This window comes from Miniopterus natalensis, chromosome 1 (assembly GCF_054644295.1).
Source record: "Miniopterus natalensis isolate mMinNat1 chromosome 1, mMinNat1.hap1, whole genome shotgun sequence".
NCBI classification, from domain to species: Eukaryota; Metazoa; Chordata; class Mammalia; order Chiroptera; family Miniopteridae; genus Miniopterus; species Miniopterus natalensis.
The window spans coordinates 124,993,779-125,012,352 of record NC_142081.1 but is presented as its reverse complement, the minus strand read 5'-3'; the positions used below and the strand labels follow the sequence as shown (position 1 = coordinate 125,012,352).

Here is an 18,574-nt window from a genome sequence, read left to right as displayed (position 1 = left end):
CCCAAACAGCTCGCTTGTCTGTCTCTTGGTCCTTCACTTTCTCTGCCTTGAATTTTAATCCACTGTTGGCTGTCAGTCTTCCCTGATAGAGTCTAAGCTCCTCCAAAACAAGCTTCATATCACACTCATTCTTGTCCCCTCACTGAGCCTAGTGTGAGGCTTGCATGTGGCAGAGGTTCTACAACTACTGACTTGAATTTCGAAGACCCTGGCTCTCAGAGCGGGAGTGAGGGCAATGACTGGTAACTGTTCTTGTTCTAATTCTTTTAGTTGTTGTGTTAGATGGTTCATTAGATCTTTTTCTTGTTTCTTGAGATAGGCCTGTAATGCTATGAATTTTCCTCTCAGGACTGCTTTTGCCGTGTCCGATAGGTTTTGTGTTGTCGTCTGTTCATTTTTGTTACTTTCCATGAAGTGTTTGATTTCTTCCTTGATCTCCTCGGTAACCCATTCATTGTTTAATAACATGCTATTTAGCCTCCATGTGTTTGAATATTTTTGAGTTTTTTTATAGTGGTTGATTTCTAGTTTCATGGCACTGTGATCCGAGAAGATGCTTGATATGATTTCAATCTTCTTATATTTGTAGAGACTTGCCTTGTGCCCTAACATGTGGTCTATATTTGAGAATGTTCCATAATCACTAGTAACTGGACAGAAGCTGTGCCGGAACCTTCAGCTGGGCCAGAAGGCCTGGCGAGGGGACCACAGCAGTGGATGTCGTAGGTGAGCGGCAGCCTGCTACGGGAGGGTTAAAGAAGTCAGCTTACAGCGCACAGAACAGACTCTGGAGCATCGGGGCTCCTGGCTCGCCCTCTCAGCAACACCAGTCCTAGACGTTGGCACAGCGCTAGGGAGGAAGAAGGCTGCTTTCTGAGGATTGGCTTGGTTCTCGAAGGGGATGCCAGGCGGGGCTCTGGGAGCTTGTGCCATTTTGTTATGAGGGTGGCACTCTGGGATCCCTGTGACCATGACGGAACCTCTGGGTTTGGGGACAAGAATCAGCTATGGATTTCCTCCACTTTAGCGTGAGTCCTGATGCTCGGGAAAACATGATACCCCAAGTGCGGCCAATTTCTTTCCTAAATTTGTGCCCATGCACATTATTACGCCCAGGGGCTCCCATGGGCCTTACAGCCTTGCTCCCCAAAGAAAGGGGCCTTTGCTGATGGTAAGTCAGCAAGATGGATCCTCAGGTCGATGAGTGGCCAAGGGGATTCTGCTCAAAGCAGAGCACCACCAGTCCCTCATTTTCAGGACTGCATGTCTGGCTGTTTCATTTAGCAGAGTTTGTTACAATGTAGTTCCAAGCATGTGGCAGTCACAGAGGACTCTGTGTTCCACTGAGAGTGTTCTAAGCTTTGCTTTCAAATAACCGTCTTTAGTGCAAAGATGTGGGGGTGTGTATTTTTCCAAGGCTCAGGGGAGGCAATTTAGCGGCTTTCAAGTAATCGTCAGCGTGGGATGCTGCCTGGCTTTCAGCACTTGGAGTCCCAGGTGGCATTAAAGGTAGAATAACAGATGCTCACTTTTTGTGTCAGTCAAAGAGAAACTCAAAGAAGAGAAGGGACTGTGCACAGGGCACCTCTGTTGAAAGCACATGAATTTCATTTCTGTTCTGCTCATCTAAACAGGCAGCTTCTCAACTGTTCTCTGCTGTTCACTATATCTCCCTGTTTAGTTCATTGCCTCCTCCTGAAGCTTCAGGTTGTATGCGGATCTTATGACAAAAGGAAGTCGGCCTGTGAGAAGCCCTGAAGGACCAGAAGCTGAGACTAGAGCTGGCTCAGTGTGGGAAGGGGGCAGGCCTGTCCTCGTCTAGTCACACCTCCAATGGGGGCAGGTACCTGCCATCAGAGGAAGGGCAGCTGACTCAGGGAGAGCGGCCCTGCTGGTCTGTGCTAATCTCCCAGCCTTCCTTTCACTAGGCAGGGTGCCCCTGACTCGGACTCGGTAACTCCACCCCGCTTTCTCACTCCTAGACTCCCTGGGTGTGAGTGCGCCTGGGTGGCACACAGCACAGCCTGTGTGTTTGTTCTGGCCTCGCTGCTCTGAATGACCAGTGCTGACAGATGCTCCCAGGGGCTATCAGCCTCTCTCCTCACCCTGGAACAGAAACTATGCCAAGCTGTCCAGGGGCAGAGCCAGTGAAAAGCTTTTCCTGGGCAGCATCTGGCTACTTGGCAGGGCATGCTGGGGATTTGGCAGCCAGGAATGAATTCAGGCTTTCTCAGTTGCCTGCAGTGTCAGAGCTCACAGCCACCGTTGACCTGCCATGTCCTGATGGGAGAACAGGGAAGTCTGAGCTCCCTCTGCCCGAGGCTGGTTTTGTGTTTGGTAATTTTTTTCCCTTTGTCTTTTGGATCTGAATATGCTTTACACTAATCAAATATTATCTCTTTTGTGTTTCACAGTTTTTTTTCTCAATGATTTACTGCTTAGTTTCTGAATAAAAGGTGCTTTGCAGCATCCATCAGAGCTATATCAGAAAAACAATATTATGGGAATGAAAGCATGTTCCACTTTAAGTGAACTGGCCATTTAAATCCAAACCCAACATAAATTACAAGGCATTTCTTTGCTTTGCTAAATTATTTACTGGTTTCTTAATGCAGTGGGTATTATCCTTTACAGAACCCAAAAACTATAAATGTTCTCCTTAGAAAAGTTTTAAACAATTTTGGTGCTTGGTTCAGAGATCCCGGGAAGGTCATTCCTGATTCTTCTGGTGAACCACAGGCCTCAGTCAGGAATCTCTGTGTTCGGGAGACATTCCCAGGGTCATTAGATATGGGCTTTGATTTCTTTTTGTTGATTACATACAATATTTACAAGTATGTGACCACACAAGCCAAGGCACACAAGCACTGCACAGAACGGGCTGACCTGTATACAACAGTTCTTGGAAATCTGGTACAACTTGCTTTTCACACTTAGCTCTCACACTTTACATTGTGAACAAGAAAAATGTGTGTACCTCTCCACGCCGCTCAGTTTCCACTTGTGTTTCTGGGACATCAGCAATCCGCCACCCCAAGCAGCCTAAAATAGGAAGATCATACAAGGAAAAGGGTAGTGGCTTTTCATTGCCTAGATTTCTATAGTTTGGTGTCTTTCAGAATAGTGAGAGTCTCCTTGACCCCAGGCAACTTAAGGGATTGACGACCTTTATGTAGCATTAGATTTTCAAAGTTTAAATTGGGGGGCTCTCCTAAGGTCTCCGAATCCATCCCACATTTACATGGTGTAAGGTGCCACATTGGGGCCACGTTGCTCAGTCTGAATGAGAGATTCTCCCACAGCCCATCACCAGCACTCATAGTCCTAGGGAAGCTCATCATCTCAGAATGAGAAAACCTATTATCTCCGCAGTTTAGAGTCAAGAATATGGACTGGGGACCCTTTAAACATCTTCCAAGTTGCAAGGAAAACTCTTGACAATTCTGGATGATTCTAGAGGGAAGAAACGACTTCACAGCCCAATTTAACTGCTGTGTAATGTTGGATAAGCTCATTTCTCTGTCAAAAACAAAACAAAACAAAGAAACCACCCCCACTAAAAAAGCAAGCAGCAGTGATTTGTACCAATTAGTTGAGCAATTACAACATGGCTCTTAAAAATTTGTACTCAAGTTTTAAGATTTGAATTAGTATAGTAATCTTTAAAAACAGGACATCAAGATGGAGATCACTGGAAAATGTTAACATTCTTTGTGGCTACCAAACATTGTGCTTAGTGATAACTTGGCACCGACTCCTTATCTCATCCTGGATCATTAATAGTTTGCAGATAGCAGCCAATCTCTGAGCCACACTTTGAAAAATACTGGCCTAAATTTAAATCCCTTCAATTTGTCCTTCTAAATATTGACAGTTTTTCATTTGAAAATGTTTTTGTGGGCACATCTCCATATATATATATATGGAGTGTGACTAAGCCTGGAGTCAAAACTCTTACATATAGTTTATCTTCTTAGTTGATCAAGCTAAGAAATTAGAAATTTGGTGGTAGGTATTTCTTAGCAAGTTGTCAAGTCTGCTTTCCGCTCAATATATACAAATACCGGATTGGAGTTGAGTTTTTTTAGCCTTTGGGTTTCCTATATAAATGCAGTTCCTATTTAAACTTTCAATCATTCTTGTGGGGAAGTAAGCTCTGCATGCGTATGACTGTGTGTATGTACATAGGACATTATGACTCAATGAACTGAGGACTAAGTGCTCAGTTCAGCTTCTAATCAAAGAAATAAGAATATTATCGTGTAGGGAACATTAAGGCACAACCAGCCTCAGATTGCTTTCAGCGAATGTTGTATATTTTGTGAGTTGTGTGCTGTTTTGTCTTTGCAGTCTTTAAAAGCTGAACTATCACCATTTGAAAATAAGCTCCTAAAGTAAAAGAGAGAGAAAACAAAAATGTGCAAGGACATCTTAGCGGAAGGCCCTATAGGATACTTACATCCACATGCATCCAGATCTTATACTTTTTGCAAATGTCAGCGACAGCTAAGAGGGGATCAAATGCTCCATACACGGTGGTCCCAGCTGTGGCACTCACAAGGAAAGGAACATATCCCTATGCAAACGAGAAGGCCCCAAGTAATGTAAAACGGGTTCAAAGACTTTAAAATAGCTGGCAAAGACACAGGAAATCCGCCCCCATCATGCACACGTGCAGTGGTGGAGCCCTCGCAAGGGCTATTGCAAACTTGGAGCCTGGTAGGAACAATATTCGTGCTCCAGGGAGTTCTCCAGGCCTTTCTGTGGAACCTGCCAGTTGCCTTAGGATAAGTGAGACATTCTGGTCCTCAGAAGAGGCTACAGTGGCCTCAGAGTGAGTAAGCTCTGTGGTGCTCACAAGTCATTTCTATATTCTAGGGAGCTTTTCTGGCCGTCCCTCCCACCATCTGCTAACTTTCTAGTCTTCCTTTTTCATAACAGGGCCTTTGAACTCAATAAATAAGCAGAAAAGAGAACAATGAGAAGGAACTCCGACCGGCCCATTGCTCTTATTTGGAAAATCCTCAGACAACGTATTTGGAGTCTTAGAGAAGAGGGTTTGGATGGGGCTAAACAATAAGCCACGGCTTTTACCCCCATTCGCAGTTCCCAGGGTGCCTGGCCCTGGCTAAATGAAATTGGCTCAAATGATCGGTGGCTGCTGAAAGCAGGCAGAGGAAGGGCTCCAACAGGATGAACGTGTCACTCCACGCGGTGCAACGTGATGTTACAGTCAGTCTGCAGGTGGCAGCAAAGGCTTAATCTGTCATTTATGTTTCAAGAAGTAGTTCAGTGCAAGAACACCCGGAACCTCCTTGCTGCCAATTTGTAGGGGTGGGGGGGAGTGCATATAAATAGAAATAAGTATTCCTGAGGTCCTAATAATCAAAGCGTGTTACAGCATTGAACTAGGAACTGCAGGTTATATCCAGTGAAAGTTAAGCTACGAGAATTCTAGAAACACGCTCTCCGGCTTGAGAACCCTCCAGGGGTATAAATGACCTCCCAGAGCTTTGTGGGAATCTTTAGCAGGCCTTTAGAACTTGTTACTTCTAAAAAGAGTTCTAAATTGCTTCTGAAAAATAAGACGTTTGGAGAACCAATCTTATCAGTATGTGTACAGGCAGGAAAAATGGCCCCTTTCAAATAACCTCACGCGGTAACTGACACGCCACATTAGCGTTCTGATATTTCCCATTTTCTGATCTCTCAAATGTGTCTGTTTGATGCCAAACCTACCTCATCATACGAGAAGACAAATGCTTTGGAAACTCATACAATATTATTGTGTATGTTATTTATTCAGCAACTTAGACCTTTTGAAAGCAGAGCCTACAACTCAGAGAAATAAGTAATGACTGGATGCAAAATTCCACATTCTCATTAAAGCTGGGAGGTTGAGGCTCGGGTCCTCTTTTTAAAAATAAAACCAACATGTGTTCTCCACTGGATAGGAATACAAATTTGTATCCTTAACTTGTATGGGCTAGATAAAGCTCCCTACAAAAACTTACTTTTTGTTTGGCTTCAAGGATCCTTCTTTCAAGATCAGATGGGATCATTTTCCCCCTGAAAGGAAAAATAGATTATAGATTTGCTTTATTTATTTATTTATTTTTTTAATTATTATTTTTTAAATATATCTTTATTGATTTCAGAGACAGGAAAGGAGAGGGGGAGAGAGAGACAGAAACGTCAGTGATGAGAGAGTCACTGATGGAGCCCGCAACCCGGGCATGTGCCCTGACCGGGAATCGAACCCCAATTGCCTGGATCCTAGGTCAACACTCAACCTCTGAGCCACACCCGGCCGGGCTAGATTTGCTTTAAATAACTTACTTTTTTTGTCTTTGACAAGTTGCCACATGAGGGTAAACGTCCAACCCTAAACCCTTGATAATAATGATCAGTTTAAACAGCTCCTTGCCTCTTTTCAGAAAGAAATGCATTTCCTCCCTCAATGATGCAAGCCTGCACTTTCTGGCAGGTTCCGGGGACTCCTGACCACGCTGTGCTGTCAGAACAGCCACCCAGCACCCCCTGCTTTTTAGGTCATCCTCTTAATTTTGTTAAAACAAGGCTGCTTTGGAGCAAGGCACTTGGTAATGGAAGGAGAGTGCAGGAAAAGATTTATATTTCAAATCTTCTAATGAATGGACCTGTAATTTCACATATAAACAAAATACCAAGAAGCGAAAAATCCATTCTGAAGCATTTGAAAGAAATATTAAGCCAAAACGCAACTTAATTACATTCTAAGTGCTAAAAACATGAAGCAGGCCAAGAACTCATGGGCTCAAATTTCAAACAGGAATTGGAGTAAGAAACATCCTTTCATCCTAGTAATGTTTCTTTCCTAAAATAAAAATACGGATAGTGCTTTGCTTACTATAAAACCCCATTAATATAATAACCAACTGGAGGAGCTGATTTCTCCAAGAAGCGAGGTGTGGCTAGATGTGTGATCTTAGTCAAGCTTCTTAATTTCCCTGTGTGTATTATTATTACTACCCCTAGAACATAGTGGTAATAGTATTACTTATGGAGTTATGAGGATTAAATGAGTTAATAAATGCAAAATTATTTAAAAAGTGTTTAGCATATGGGAAGCATTCAATAAATGTTAGCTTTTATTGTTGGGACTATTATGGATCGCGACATTCCTATCTTAAGACGTTTGGGAAAAAACTGGCAAAGGGCAGACACACAGGCACAGGGCACTGGAGGCAGTGAAATATTCTTTAAACCAACAGAGCTCTCTTGCTGTTGTTAACCTGTTTAAACATCAAGGTTCTTGACCTAGTTTTTTTCTTTTTTTTAAGGCAATTTGGAAAAATAAATTATGAGGAGGAGATTGTAACAATACATGGTGGGGGGGATGCTACTAGCATATAGTGAGCAGTAAGCAGGGTGTTAGTATTTGTCACTAGCTCAATCGTCCATGTGTGGCTATCCCTGTGATTCTACATACAGCACAAGGATTGGGCTGCTTCTTGACATCTCCTACTGTGATCTTGCCTAAGCTTTTGCATATTGAAATGTTATTTTATTGTTAATGACTTTGCTAACATTTCTCCATTTAAAAACATAATTTGGGCATTATATAGTGAGCAGGTAAGCTACATTTTCTACAATTTCAAGCTAATAAAGGAGGTGTTGCAAATAGTTGGAATATAAAGCAGACATTACGCCTGAAGGCATTGAGAACCACTGATTTATGTGAAGCTGTTTTCCAAAGAAAGGCAGTTAAAATGCAATTACCTGGCGATGGTGATGGACAGGTTAGCAGTGATTAGTCAGTCAGGGCGGTAGGGAACAAAGCGCATTGAATGTACACTTGGTGCAAAGGGTGCACTCTGATTCAGAGCACCCACCTTTGGGAAACTTCTGTGTGATGGGGACAGAAGGAGGGACAGAGGGAATGCAAAGGTGGGGAGGGCATGTCACTCCCCATATTTGTCTCTTTACTTCACAGCTTAGCCTGGGAGCAGCCCTCAAAGTAGTGATTGTCACCTCTCCTACACCAGGCTCTGACAAAACACCTCGCTCCAGCCCTGCTATAAACAAAATGTTCACATTTCAGAGGAAATTTATCTTTATAAAGTTCTAAGCACATTAAATTTACCGTAGTACCTTTGAAGTATAAAGAAATTGAGAGAATTCCCAGAAATTGTTTACAAATCCCCAATTTTACCTAGTCTACCAAAGCCAATCACCTCTGCCTTGCTGAGTTTGAGGTGTAGCTTGACAGGTGCTATCTGCTCATCTAATCCCATCTGGCTGTTCCGTTAAACTTAGGCAGTCAGGTGTCACAGATTAGGGGACATTAGAACTGGAAGGGGCTCAAGACCTGATTCTAGTTTAATTGTCTGATTTTGCAAATGAGAAAACAGGTCAAGAGAGGTGAAGTGACTGCCCAAGATCGAAAGCTGGTAAAAGTCTGGTTGTAACTAGAAATAAAATGCCCAGTTTCCAGCACAAACTCGAAGGGCCAACATATAGGAAACCTATTTGGGAAGATTGGAGTCTTTTAGGAGAAGATTAATCCTTTAAGATAATATCTGGCTCTCATGGATCAGATGTGCCAGTCAAGTCCTCCAGGAAAGCAGTAATGAACATACCCTGGCTTCCATTTCCAGATCAGTGAGCTGTGGGGCCGCAGGAAGGGGCAGGACTCCCGCCCCCCTTTATCCACAACCCCCAGTGGATAGTACCAAACCCTATATATACTATGTTTTTTCCTATACATACATAACTATGCGAGAGTTTATTGTGAGGCACAGTAAGAGATAAACAACTAGTAAATGTGGTCTCTCTCTCTCTCTGAAAACAGCTTATTGTCTGTCCTCAACTTTTCACTTAAAGGAAGCCCTTTATGGCTTCTCTTTGGCATCTGAATTGTCGCCATCACTCTCTTACATGTTGGGGCCATTAAGTAAAATAAGGGTGACTTGAACACAAGCACTGCGATACTGAGACAGTCAGTCTGATCACCTAGACGGCTACCAAGTGACCAATGCGTAGGGAGCGCCTGCACTACGGACTACAGCGCGGAGGCCCTCGACCAAGGCATGAAGCAGAACAGCGTGAGATTTCACCACGATACTCGCAACAACGCGCAATTTAAAACTTACGAATTACTTCTGGAATTTTTGTTGCTTTTTTTATCCTTACCTGAGGATATTTTTTTTCCATTTTTTTTTAGAGAGAGTGGAGGGAAGGGAAGACGGGCACAGGGAGAGAGAGAAACATCCATGCGAGAGAGACACATCGATTAGTTGCTTCCCGCACCGATGGAGCCTGCAACCAAGGTGCGTGCCCTTGACCAGGAATCAAACCCAAGACCCTTCGGCTGATGATCTAACCACTGAGCAAAACCAGTCAGAGCACTTGTGGAATTTTCCATTTAATATTTTTGGACCCCAGCTGACTGGAAAGAGAAACTGTGAATTAAGGGCCACTACTGTCATCAAGTCCACAGATTTGCTGCTTGCAGGGTGGAAAGTGATGGGTGTGGCTCCTGACAGGGCAGGCTCCTGTCTTTCCTAGGCACTCTGTCTTCCATGCCCATATCTGTTTTGTCCACTTGGGAACCCAGAGCCTGGCACACGGCAGGTGGCAGATCAACATTCGTTGGAGGTGTGTGACTAGAAGGTGGAAGTTTGACCCAAGGATGATATTAATATGTTTCCTTTACCTTACTCTCTGACCGGAAGGCTAGTGTGGGGGCCTCTGGAGACAAAACTTTTCATCTTTCTATTTATCTGAGAATTGGCTGAATTACTTTAGAACAATGGTTCTTAAAATTTAGCGAGCATAAAAATCACCTGTGTGTGTCTTTAAAATGAAGAGTCTTTGGCCCTCCTCTTAGGGATTTTGATTCAGTAGGTCAGTTATAAGACCCAGGAATTAATTAATCCCACAAATATTTACTTAGCACTTACTTTGTGCTAAACACTGCGAAGGGTGCTGGGGTCCCAGGGTAGACAGATCAGTTTCTACTCCCCAAGGCTTACATGCCAGCGAGGGAGATAAATAATAACATAGGTGACAAACAGGCATAGGAATTTGCATTTCTGACAAGCAGCCAGGGTGACGCTGAAGCGGGTAGACTTAGCTCCAAGAAATGTTGCTTTAGAAATGGAAGTTTTCACCTGGTAGGCATTTAAATAACTGTGTAGCATACTAGCCAAGTACTTTTCCTGTGACCCCTGGTTTTGAGCCATCACGGCTTGGGGCAGGGAGCAGAGGGAGCTCCAGATGCGGCACTGTGCGCTCCCGCCTGCCCATGTGCCGTGGGACGAGTACATCAGGCAGCAACCAGCGGGCTCTTCTGAGGATTTGGCGCTGTCTGGCCAGTTCTGGCTCTTCAGACCAGCATCTCTTGGTGCAGAGCAGCTTTGGATGGCAGCTGTTGCATTCTCTATGTCTGTTCTAAAAGCATTTCCACAGCACAAAGTTATCTTTAATGTTTACGCATCCAGTCTTTAGGCTCACAGTGAAGCTGTGGCTGATGCTTTGTAATGCTGCTGTTAGCTGGTGGTGTTTAAGACAGGACTCCACTAAAGTGGCTTGAACCACAGTGCTGCTTTGAATGTTGCTGTTTTGTGTTAAATTCCTGATTAGCAACAGCCTTTGAAAATTCACATGATGCTATAGGGTCAGATAACTTCAGAAAGATGGCTGGGCCAAATCCCACAATGCCAGCTAGGGCTGCCAGCAGGAAAAATCTTGTGGGAAGGGCGAAACACACGGATTACACAGTTGTGGACTTCTGACTCAGAAGCGTGGCTATCTTCCATGGCTCTGAAGGAGAAAGCTCCCTATCTTACCAAAAGGAGAACACTACTGGAGAGACATCTCTAGGCAGGCATTCGAATGGTCACGTATGGGGTGCTTGAGTCACCGGTGACCCTCTCATTGCCCGGCTGAACCTGCAGGAGTTCTGCCAGCCTTTCCTAAGCTAGTAGAGCTTGGCTCTGTGCACACAGATATGAATGCAAAGAAGAAAGGATGTGTGAATCCTTCCGGTTAGACATCCACTAACGTTACAACCACTGTTAATGGCAACACTACCGGCAGTGATAGTGAATTACCAGCTTTAGAAGGAGTCACTGCACTGTGCCTTAGATAAGGAAACTGAGGCTCCAAGGCGCAGCTGAATGTGGCTAAAAGTCTGAAATGTGGAGACAGAATAACTGGGCTCCTGCTCCAGGTCCTACACTGTGTACTTGAAGAATTTAGCTCTTCCTTCTACTCATTTGTTTTTTTGTTTTTTAAAAATATATCTTTATTGATTTCAGAGAGAGGAAAGGAGAGAGAGAGACAGAAACGTCAATGATGAGAGAGTCATTGATCGAGCCCGCAGCCCAGGCATATGTCCTGACCGGGAATCGAACCCCGATCGCCTGGATTCTAGGCCGATGCTCAACCTCTGAGCCACACCTGGCCAGGCACCTTCTACTCATTTGCAAACGATGACAATCGTACTTGCCTCAAGAGGTTTACATGAGGATTCAATAAAATAGGAAATATAAAACACTATAGAGCACTAAGTGTAAAACTCTGCCCAGCATATAGTAACCATTCAATACATGTTAGATAATCTCGTTGTTAGTGGTAATAGTACTAGCATTATGTGACCTGCAGGATGTCACACAGCTGGTGGGAGGAAGATGTCTAACCTAGAGCTGTGTGACATCAGAAACCAGGTGCTTAGCCCCGTACAACACATGTTTTCCAAAGCATTTATGTGGTTTAAACAAAATACCTGCTCCCTTGACTTAACATGAGACTGTTCCAGTTGAGTTCTAGAATTGTAATGATGTAACATTTCCACTATGATTGTCTGGAAGTCCCTTGAACTGAGTGGTTCCTTGGTCTCAGTTCTTTGCTATTAGCACTGATTAATAAAATGAGGAGAATATATAAGCTCCTGCTAAAACATATTGCTCTATCATTCTTTGAAGTTTTTCATTCTTTCTAGTGTAGCACCCAAATGTTAGAGGAGTAACAGAACCCTGCTAGTTTTTTGTACGTTTTTTAATTTTAAACTAGTCAATGCTAAGCAAAACTATTTCTTGAACACACAGACAACAAGGGGAGTTCATGGACCCAAGCGAGTTATCAAATTGCCCAGACTGTATGGAACTTAAAAAACGGCAAGGGTTGTCTTGAGAAAAACTTGTGGTAGGAATTTACACAGCAGCAGTAAAACTTACAGAGAGGTTCCTTGGGGAAAAAAGAGCTCCATGTGTCTCCACGTGGCCACTGCTGATGTGGGTAACCTATCTTAGGAAAGTCCCGGTTAGATAAACTAACAAATAGAAGTCAAAACAGATCATCCAGGAAGCACCTGCTTTACAAAACCAAGCCCTGTGCAAACAATTATACCATAATTATGAACAGTGAGCTTCCTTGGTCCTTTTGATGAGTAGTTTGATTTGCATAAAAATAACTTTAACTGTAACAACCATATTTTTCTCTTTTAAGATGTGTTTTTCAATATGCACAATGGGATTCCTTAGCCTTTGGTCAGGATATGGGAGCAGGCTATTTTTGGTGATTTTTGTATCTAATTATATGAATACACACACACACACACACACACACACATATGTGTATATATACATATTTTATTTAACTTCTCCAAAAAGCATTTACCTAACACACACACACACAACTTGCTATACAGCAATCCAAGTGATATGCAACTGGAGACTCCAGCCATGATGTGGTAATGAGCCATTTTCTCTATCATATGAAACCTTCTTATTGCTGCCATGGGGGGCTAGTTTAACACAGAAGGGACATATGCAATAAGGGGAAATATCTGTGTGCATGAGAAGGTCTGCTGGCAATCTCTCATCACTCCTCCTACTCCCCAAACTACCATTCCTCGCCCGTGAACTTGTTGGTAGAGAGAAGAAAAGGATTATGATAAGAAGTTCAATCTATCATGTAAGAAACCATGCTTGGCTACTGTAAATAACTTTTGTTACAAGAAGAAAACCAAAATTGCCATTACAGAACCTTAAAAATTAATGACATGGGAATACAACATATAAAAATATGAGAGTCATCCTAAATCATTTTCAGAGGAAAATGTATAGTCTGAAATGCTTTTGAATTTAAATAACAGAGAATAAAAGTAACTAAACTAAATATTCAATCCAACAACAACCATGTAGGCAGAAAGAGTGAATTTTTCAATGAATTAGAAACTATAAATTCACTTAAATTAAAAAGATGGAACATTGAAAAGATCGATGAATATACAAATACCGGACTAGTCCAATTTAAAAAAGAGAGAGAAAATGTAACATTTGAAATGAGAAAGAAGATATATATATATATATATATATTTAATATTATAAAAGAGTTCTATGGAAAGCCTTATGCTAATCTTAAAGTTTTGAGGAAATAGATAAACCTCCCTCCCCAGGGAAATGTAAGTTAAAAGAATTGATTCAAGAATATATAGAAAATTTTTAAAATTAATAACCAGTAATCTATAAGAAAAATACAAGCAGGCACGCACATTGGTTTGTGTGCTCTTTGGAAGCTCCAGATAAAACTGAAGACTTGTGATATTAAGAGGTTTGCTTAAGATCATTCATCTGCTTTCCCTTGGAGACCAGACTTAAACCTCAAGCTTGAATCTCTAAAATGCTGGCCTTGGGCTCTAGGTCTGTGCACCTGAGTTGGTTGAAGAACTACTTTGCAATTGCATCTGGCACATGCACTGCTGGACAGAAGGCATTCAGGATGCATGGGCAAACTCTGAGGTTTCCCAGCTCTGTGCTATCAAACTATTCAAAAAATATTCAGAGAAATATTCTGCAATTATTAATTCTGACAGTGTTGAAACTGGCTTGAATAACTATGCGGAAACCATTTTAATTTTAGCAAGATCTCAGCAAACTGACTGTGACAAGTGGGAGTCTGGTTCGTCGATAAATAATGTTTTCAAAATAAGAAATGTACAGGAGATGATGCAGGCTGGCAAAAAATTCAAAAACTCCCTGTTGGCACCTTCTGGTGCCTCAGTAGTAATCCGTAAAGAGGCTGTTGTCTTCCATCTCCTAAATTTAGAGTTTGCAGTGGTTCTGAGGAGAGTGGCCCATTAACCAACCCAGTTCATGATACAGATGAGACTCAAGACTTCCCAGGGAGCAGCCCATTGAAGGGCCCTCAGAATGTACAGCCACCTGTGATGACAAACACCCCGAAAGACGGGTCCCACATTGTCAACGCCTGTTGGTGAATTAGCCACTGCAAAATTCCATGCCACACCATTACTTGTCAGTGTCAGAAGGGAAAGCATCAGCTCTCCAAAGGCCAGCACAGGCCTGAACGTGCTCTCATCTCATTCTGACAGCGAAAATCCACAGGAAAGGAAAGCTGTTTACGGTTCTGGCCCCACTGACGCACTTTCTACCCCAATGCTGAATGAGGCTTTTAGTAAACCAGAGACAATGGCCAAAGAGAAGAAAGCAGCCTGGCAGCTTTTAAAACTGCAAAAGGACAATTTTGGGTAGATCAACAAAAGGAAAATTTAAATTGAAAAAATACATATGTATCACATACCCCCTTGTGCATCAGGGTTTTCATAAGGTGGTGTAAAAAAGTCTTTGGGAGCAGTTTGTCACCCCTGTATCGAAGCAAGACAGGGCAGGGGGATCCAAAGGGGGGGTGCAGTGTAAGTCTGACAGTGCCGGATCCACAGAACCAGCACATCCAGTTGATGAGCATCTGAAGAGCTTGGAGCCAAAGATGATTGAACTGATTATGAATGAGATTAGGGACTATGGGCCCCCAGTAAACTGAGAAGATGTCACAGGGGTAGAATATGCCAAAGCCACAATAAAGGAGATAGTTGTGTGGCCCATGATGAGGCCAGATATCTGGTTTACCAGGACCTCCTTAAAGGAATTCTGTTCTTCAGTCCTCCTGGGACTGGGAAAAGACTGATTGGCAAGGGCGTTGCTAGTCAGTCTGGAGCAACTGTCTTCAGTATCTCTGCCTCCTCCTTGGCCTCTAAGTGGGTAGGCGAGGGGAAGAAAATGGTTTGTGCGTTGTTTGCTGTTGCAAGGTGCCAGCAGCCAGCTGTGCTAGTTATTGATGGAAATGATTCCGTTATCTCAGCAGGGAGATGGTGAGCATGATTCTTCTACGGGGATAAAAACCGAGTTTTGAGTTAGGTACATGGAACAACCACGTTTTCTGAAGATTTTCTGCTAGAAGTGGGAGCAACCCATCGGCCTCAAGAAATTGATGAGGCTCCCCAGAGGAGGTTAATGAAAAGGCTCTACATTCCCCTCCCAGAAGCATTAGCCAGGAAACAGCAATTAATCTGCCGTCCAGGGAGCAGGGTTGTCTCCGTGAGGAGGAAAGTGAGCTGGTTGTGAAGCGATCTGAAGGGCTGTCGCTGTGCAGAGAGGTGTCCCTTCATCCCAGTCCCAGTTTACAGGCTGCCCCCATCGCCACAGTGACGCCAGATCAAGTTCCACCAACAGCTCACACTGATTTTGAAAATGCTTTTAGAACTTTGCGACCCAGTATGTCTCCAAAAGATGTGGAGCTTTATGAAAACTGGAACAAAACTTTTGATGGGGTAAAGTAAATGGGACACTTAAAATGGAAAGATGGCATCTTTGTAGTGGAGTCTTTTCCATGCTTTAGCACAGAAAACTGGGGATTTATTAATTGTACTTTTAGTGTGTGTTCTGAATCCGATACCTCAAATAAAACAGACTAGCGACAGCTCAGATTTTACAGTTGATCAAAGGCCTGTGTTAATGAAACGTGATTTTTCTTCCAGTTATTGCTTAATGTGTGCACCTATTCATATAAAAGGAGAAGAAAACTTTTTTCTTAGTGTTGGCTAGTACAGCGGTATACGCTGGAAACAGCTTTGCTTACTGCTGTTCAACAGATTTGAGATCTCACCAAAAGCTGAGTAATAGTGCCAGCTTTCACTTTGTCTGGTTTGTAACCCGATCAAGTTTTCTTCCCTTATCAGGACTAACTAATAAAGCATGTTCAGAAATTAAAGAAGAATACCGATCCTTACCAAAGGACACAAAAAAGATTTGGATAAATGGAGAGATACATCATGTTCTTGGTAAGAAAACTCAGCATGGTAAATACATACAATTAATCTCTAAACACAATTCCAACAGGATGCCAATGGGAGTTGTAAGGGAATGGGAATCTGGGAAAACAATTCTAAAATACAACTAACTAGAAAATGTAAATAAGGACATTCAATTTTTAAAAAGTAGCCCGCAAACAAAAGAACAGGCAGGGGACAAACTTTTCTCTGCCAGAATGTAGAACACATTATAAAACTATAGCACAATTTAAAAAAATGTTAATAAAGCCAAATAAGCAAATCAGTGGAACAAAACTAAAAGACTAGAAACAGGCCTAATATTAATTTAGAATACACAGATTAGTGATTAAAGTATTTTTTCAAAATTTCATATGGTGTTGAGATATGTCACAAAAAATAAATTTAAAAAATTACATACCTCTCAAATACCATAATCAAAATAAATTTCAGTTAGATCAACTTTAAAAATAATAATACAAAGGTTTTAGGGGTGCATATATTCTTTCTGATTGGTGTTTTGGGTTTCTTAGGATATATTCCTACAAGTGGGATCACTGGGTCAAATGGTAGGTCCAAATTTAATTTTTTGAGGAAACTACATACTGTTTTCCACAGTGGCTGCACCCTTATGTTCCTAGCAGCTCAATTTATAATAGTTAAGATCTGGAAACAGCCCAAGTGCCCATCAGATGAGTGGATAAAAAAGCTGTGGGACATTTACACCATGGAATACTATGCAGCTATAAAAAAGAAGGATCTCTTACCCTTGAGACAGCATGGAGGGACCTAGAGAGTCTTATGCTAAGCCAAATAAGCCAGTAAGAGAAGGACAAATATCACATGATCTCACTCATATGTGGAATCTAAAGAACAAAATAAACTAATGAACAAAATAGATCCAGAGACTATAAGCCTGGAGTAGACTGACAAATCTCAGGGGGAAGGTAGGGGTGAGTGGGTGGGAAGAGATTAGCCAAAGAACTTCTATGCATGTTGTGCATAGCCCATAGACACAGACAGTAGTGTGAAGACCTGGGGTGGGGTGCGGGCGCTGGGTAGAAGGGGTCAATGGGGGAAAACGGGGATATCTGTAATATTTTCAACAATAAAGGTAAATTTTATAATAAGGTTCTAGGGGAAAAAAGATGAATGTTAACATGAACTAAGAATGGAAAATACTTTTTATAGAAGGCACTAAAAATGGAAAACTGGATAATTAATGATAACTCTAACTACCAAAAAATGGAGTATTTTTATAAAAACCACAAATGAAATTAAAAAGCAAATGATACACTTTGGAAAGCATTTATAGCACACATGACAAAAAAGGGCTTGGATTTTCTTTTTTCAATTATAAATAACTGATAAGCATAAAATGTTTGACTTTGCTAATTATCAAAAGTGCAAATGAGAGCATCAATAATAAAAGAGTTTCCATGCACCAAATTCATACAGGTCTCTAAGGTTTTAATTCCTAGGTTTAGTGAGGACAAGCTGAGCAATCACCCCTGTATACTACTAGGGGTGAATGTAAATTAGTAAGTTCTTTTCTGAAGGGCAATGTACCAGCAAGAATCAGAACTCTTAAAATGGGCACAGTCCTGCGCTCAGAAATTCTATTTCTAGGAACTTATCCTAGGAAAATAATATAAGAATGTAAGCAAATATTTAACCATAATGATGCTTATAATATTAGCATTTTTTTAAATAGTGCAAATTTAAAGTAAATTACATATCTAACAACAGGAGGTTTGTGAAATTACTTAACAATAAGTAACAACAATAAATTCTAAGCAATAGATTATTAAATGTAATTAAGGATTATACTGGAGAATTTCTAATGACATGAAAGTTGCCCATAATATTTTAATTATGTAAACAATAAATTTCTAATTTGTAATATATATTTATTTAAGTATATATATGGAATTATATGCATCAAAATATTGTAACAGATTTTCTCTAGGTTCTTCTATTTTCTTATTTTTCTACAATGAATATGTGCTACTTCTGAAATAAGAAAAAATAATGTTCTTTTCCTTTTTTAAAAAAGGAGGTAATATCCCTTACCTAAGATCATGTAAAAAAATTAACTCTAAATGAATCAGAGACATGAATGTAAGAGATACAACTATAAAACTCTTAGAAGATACCTGAAACCAATACAAAATAATACTGAATGTAAATTGAAAAAATTTTAATTAAAAAAGAACTCTTAGAAGAAAGCATATGACTAAAGCTTCATGACATTGAATTTTGCAAGGAATCTTTTCATGGATATGACACCAAAGGCACAAGCAACAAAAGAAAAAAAAATGTACAAATTGAACCTCATGAAAATTAAAGACTTTTGTATATCAAAAGACATTGCAAACAGAGTAAAAAGGCAACCTACAAAATGGGGAGAATATTTGTAAATCATATATATATGATAAAGGATTAATACCCAGAGTATAT

General features: G+C 41.4%; 1 protein-coding gene and 1 pseudogene across 1 annotated transcript in view; one reads left to right on the top strand and one right to left on the bottom strand.

Annotated features, from left to right (window-relative positions):
• GAD2 (glutamate decarboxylase 2) overlaps positions 1 to 18,574 on the bottom strand; it is a 73,273-nt gene that overhangs the window by 19,967 nt on the left and 34,732 nt on the right. The window contains exons 9-11 of the mRNA XM_016218656.2: positions 6,015 to 6,069; positions 4,460 to 4,576; positions 2,978 to 3,042 (exon numbers count right to left, since the gene is read on the bottom strand). Coding sequence (XP_016074142.2) covers positions 2,978 to 3,042; positions 4,460 to 4,576; positions 6,015 to 6,069 — 237 coding nt within the window. The remainder of the gene's footprint in view (positions 1 to 2,977; positions 3,043 to 4,459; positions 4,577 to 6,014; positions 6,070 to 18,574) is intronic.
• Positions 13,669 to 15,625, top strand: LOC107541553 (fidgetin-like protein 1; annotated as a pseudogene).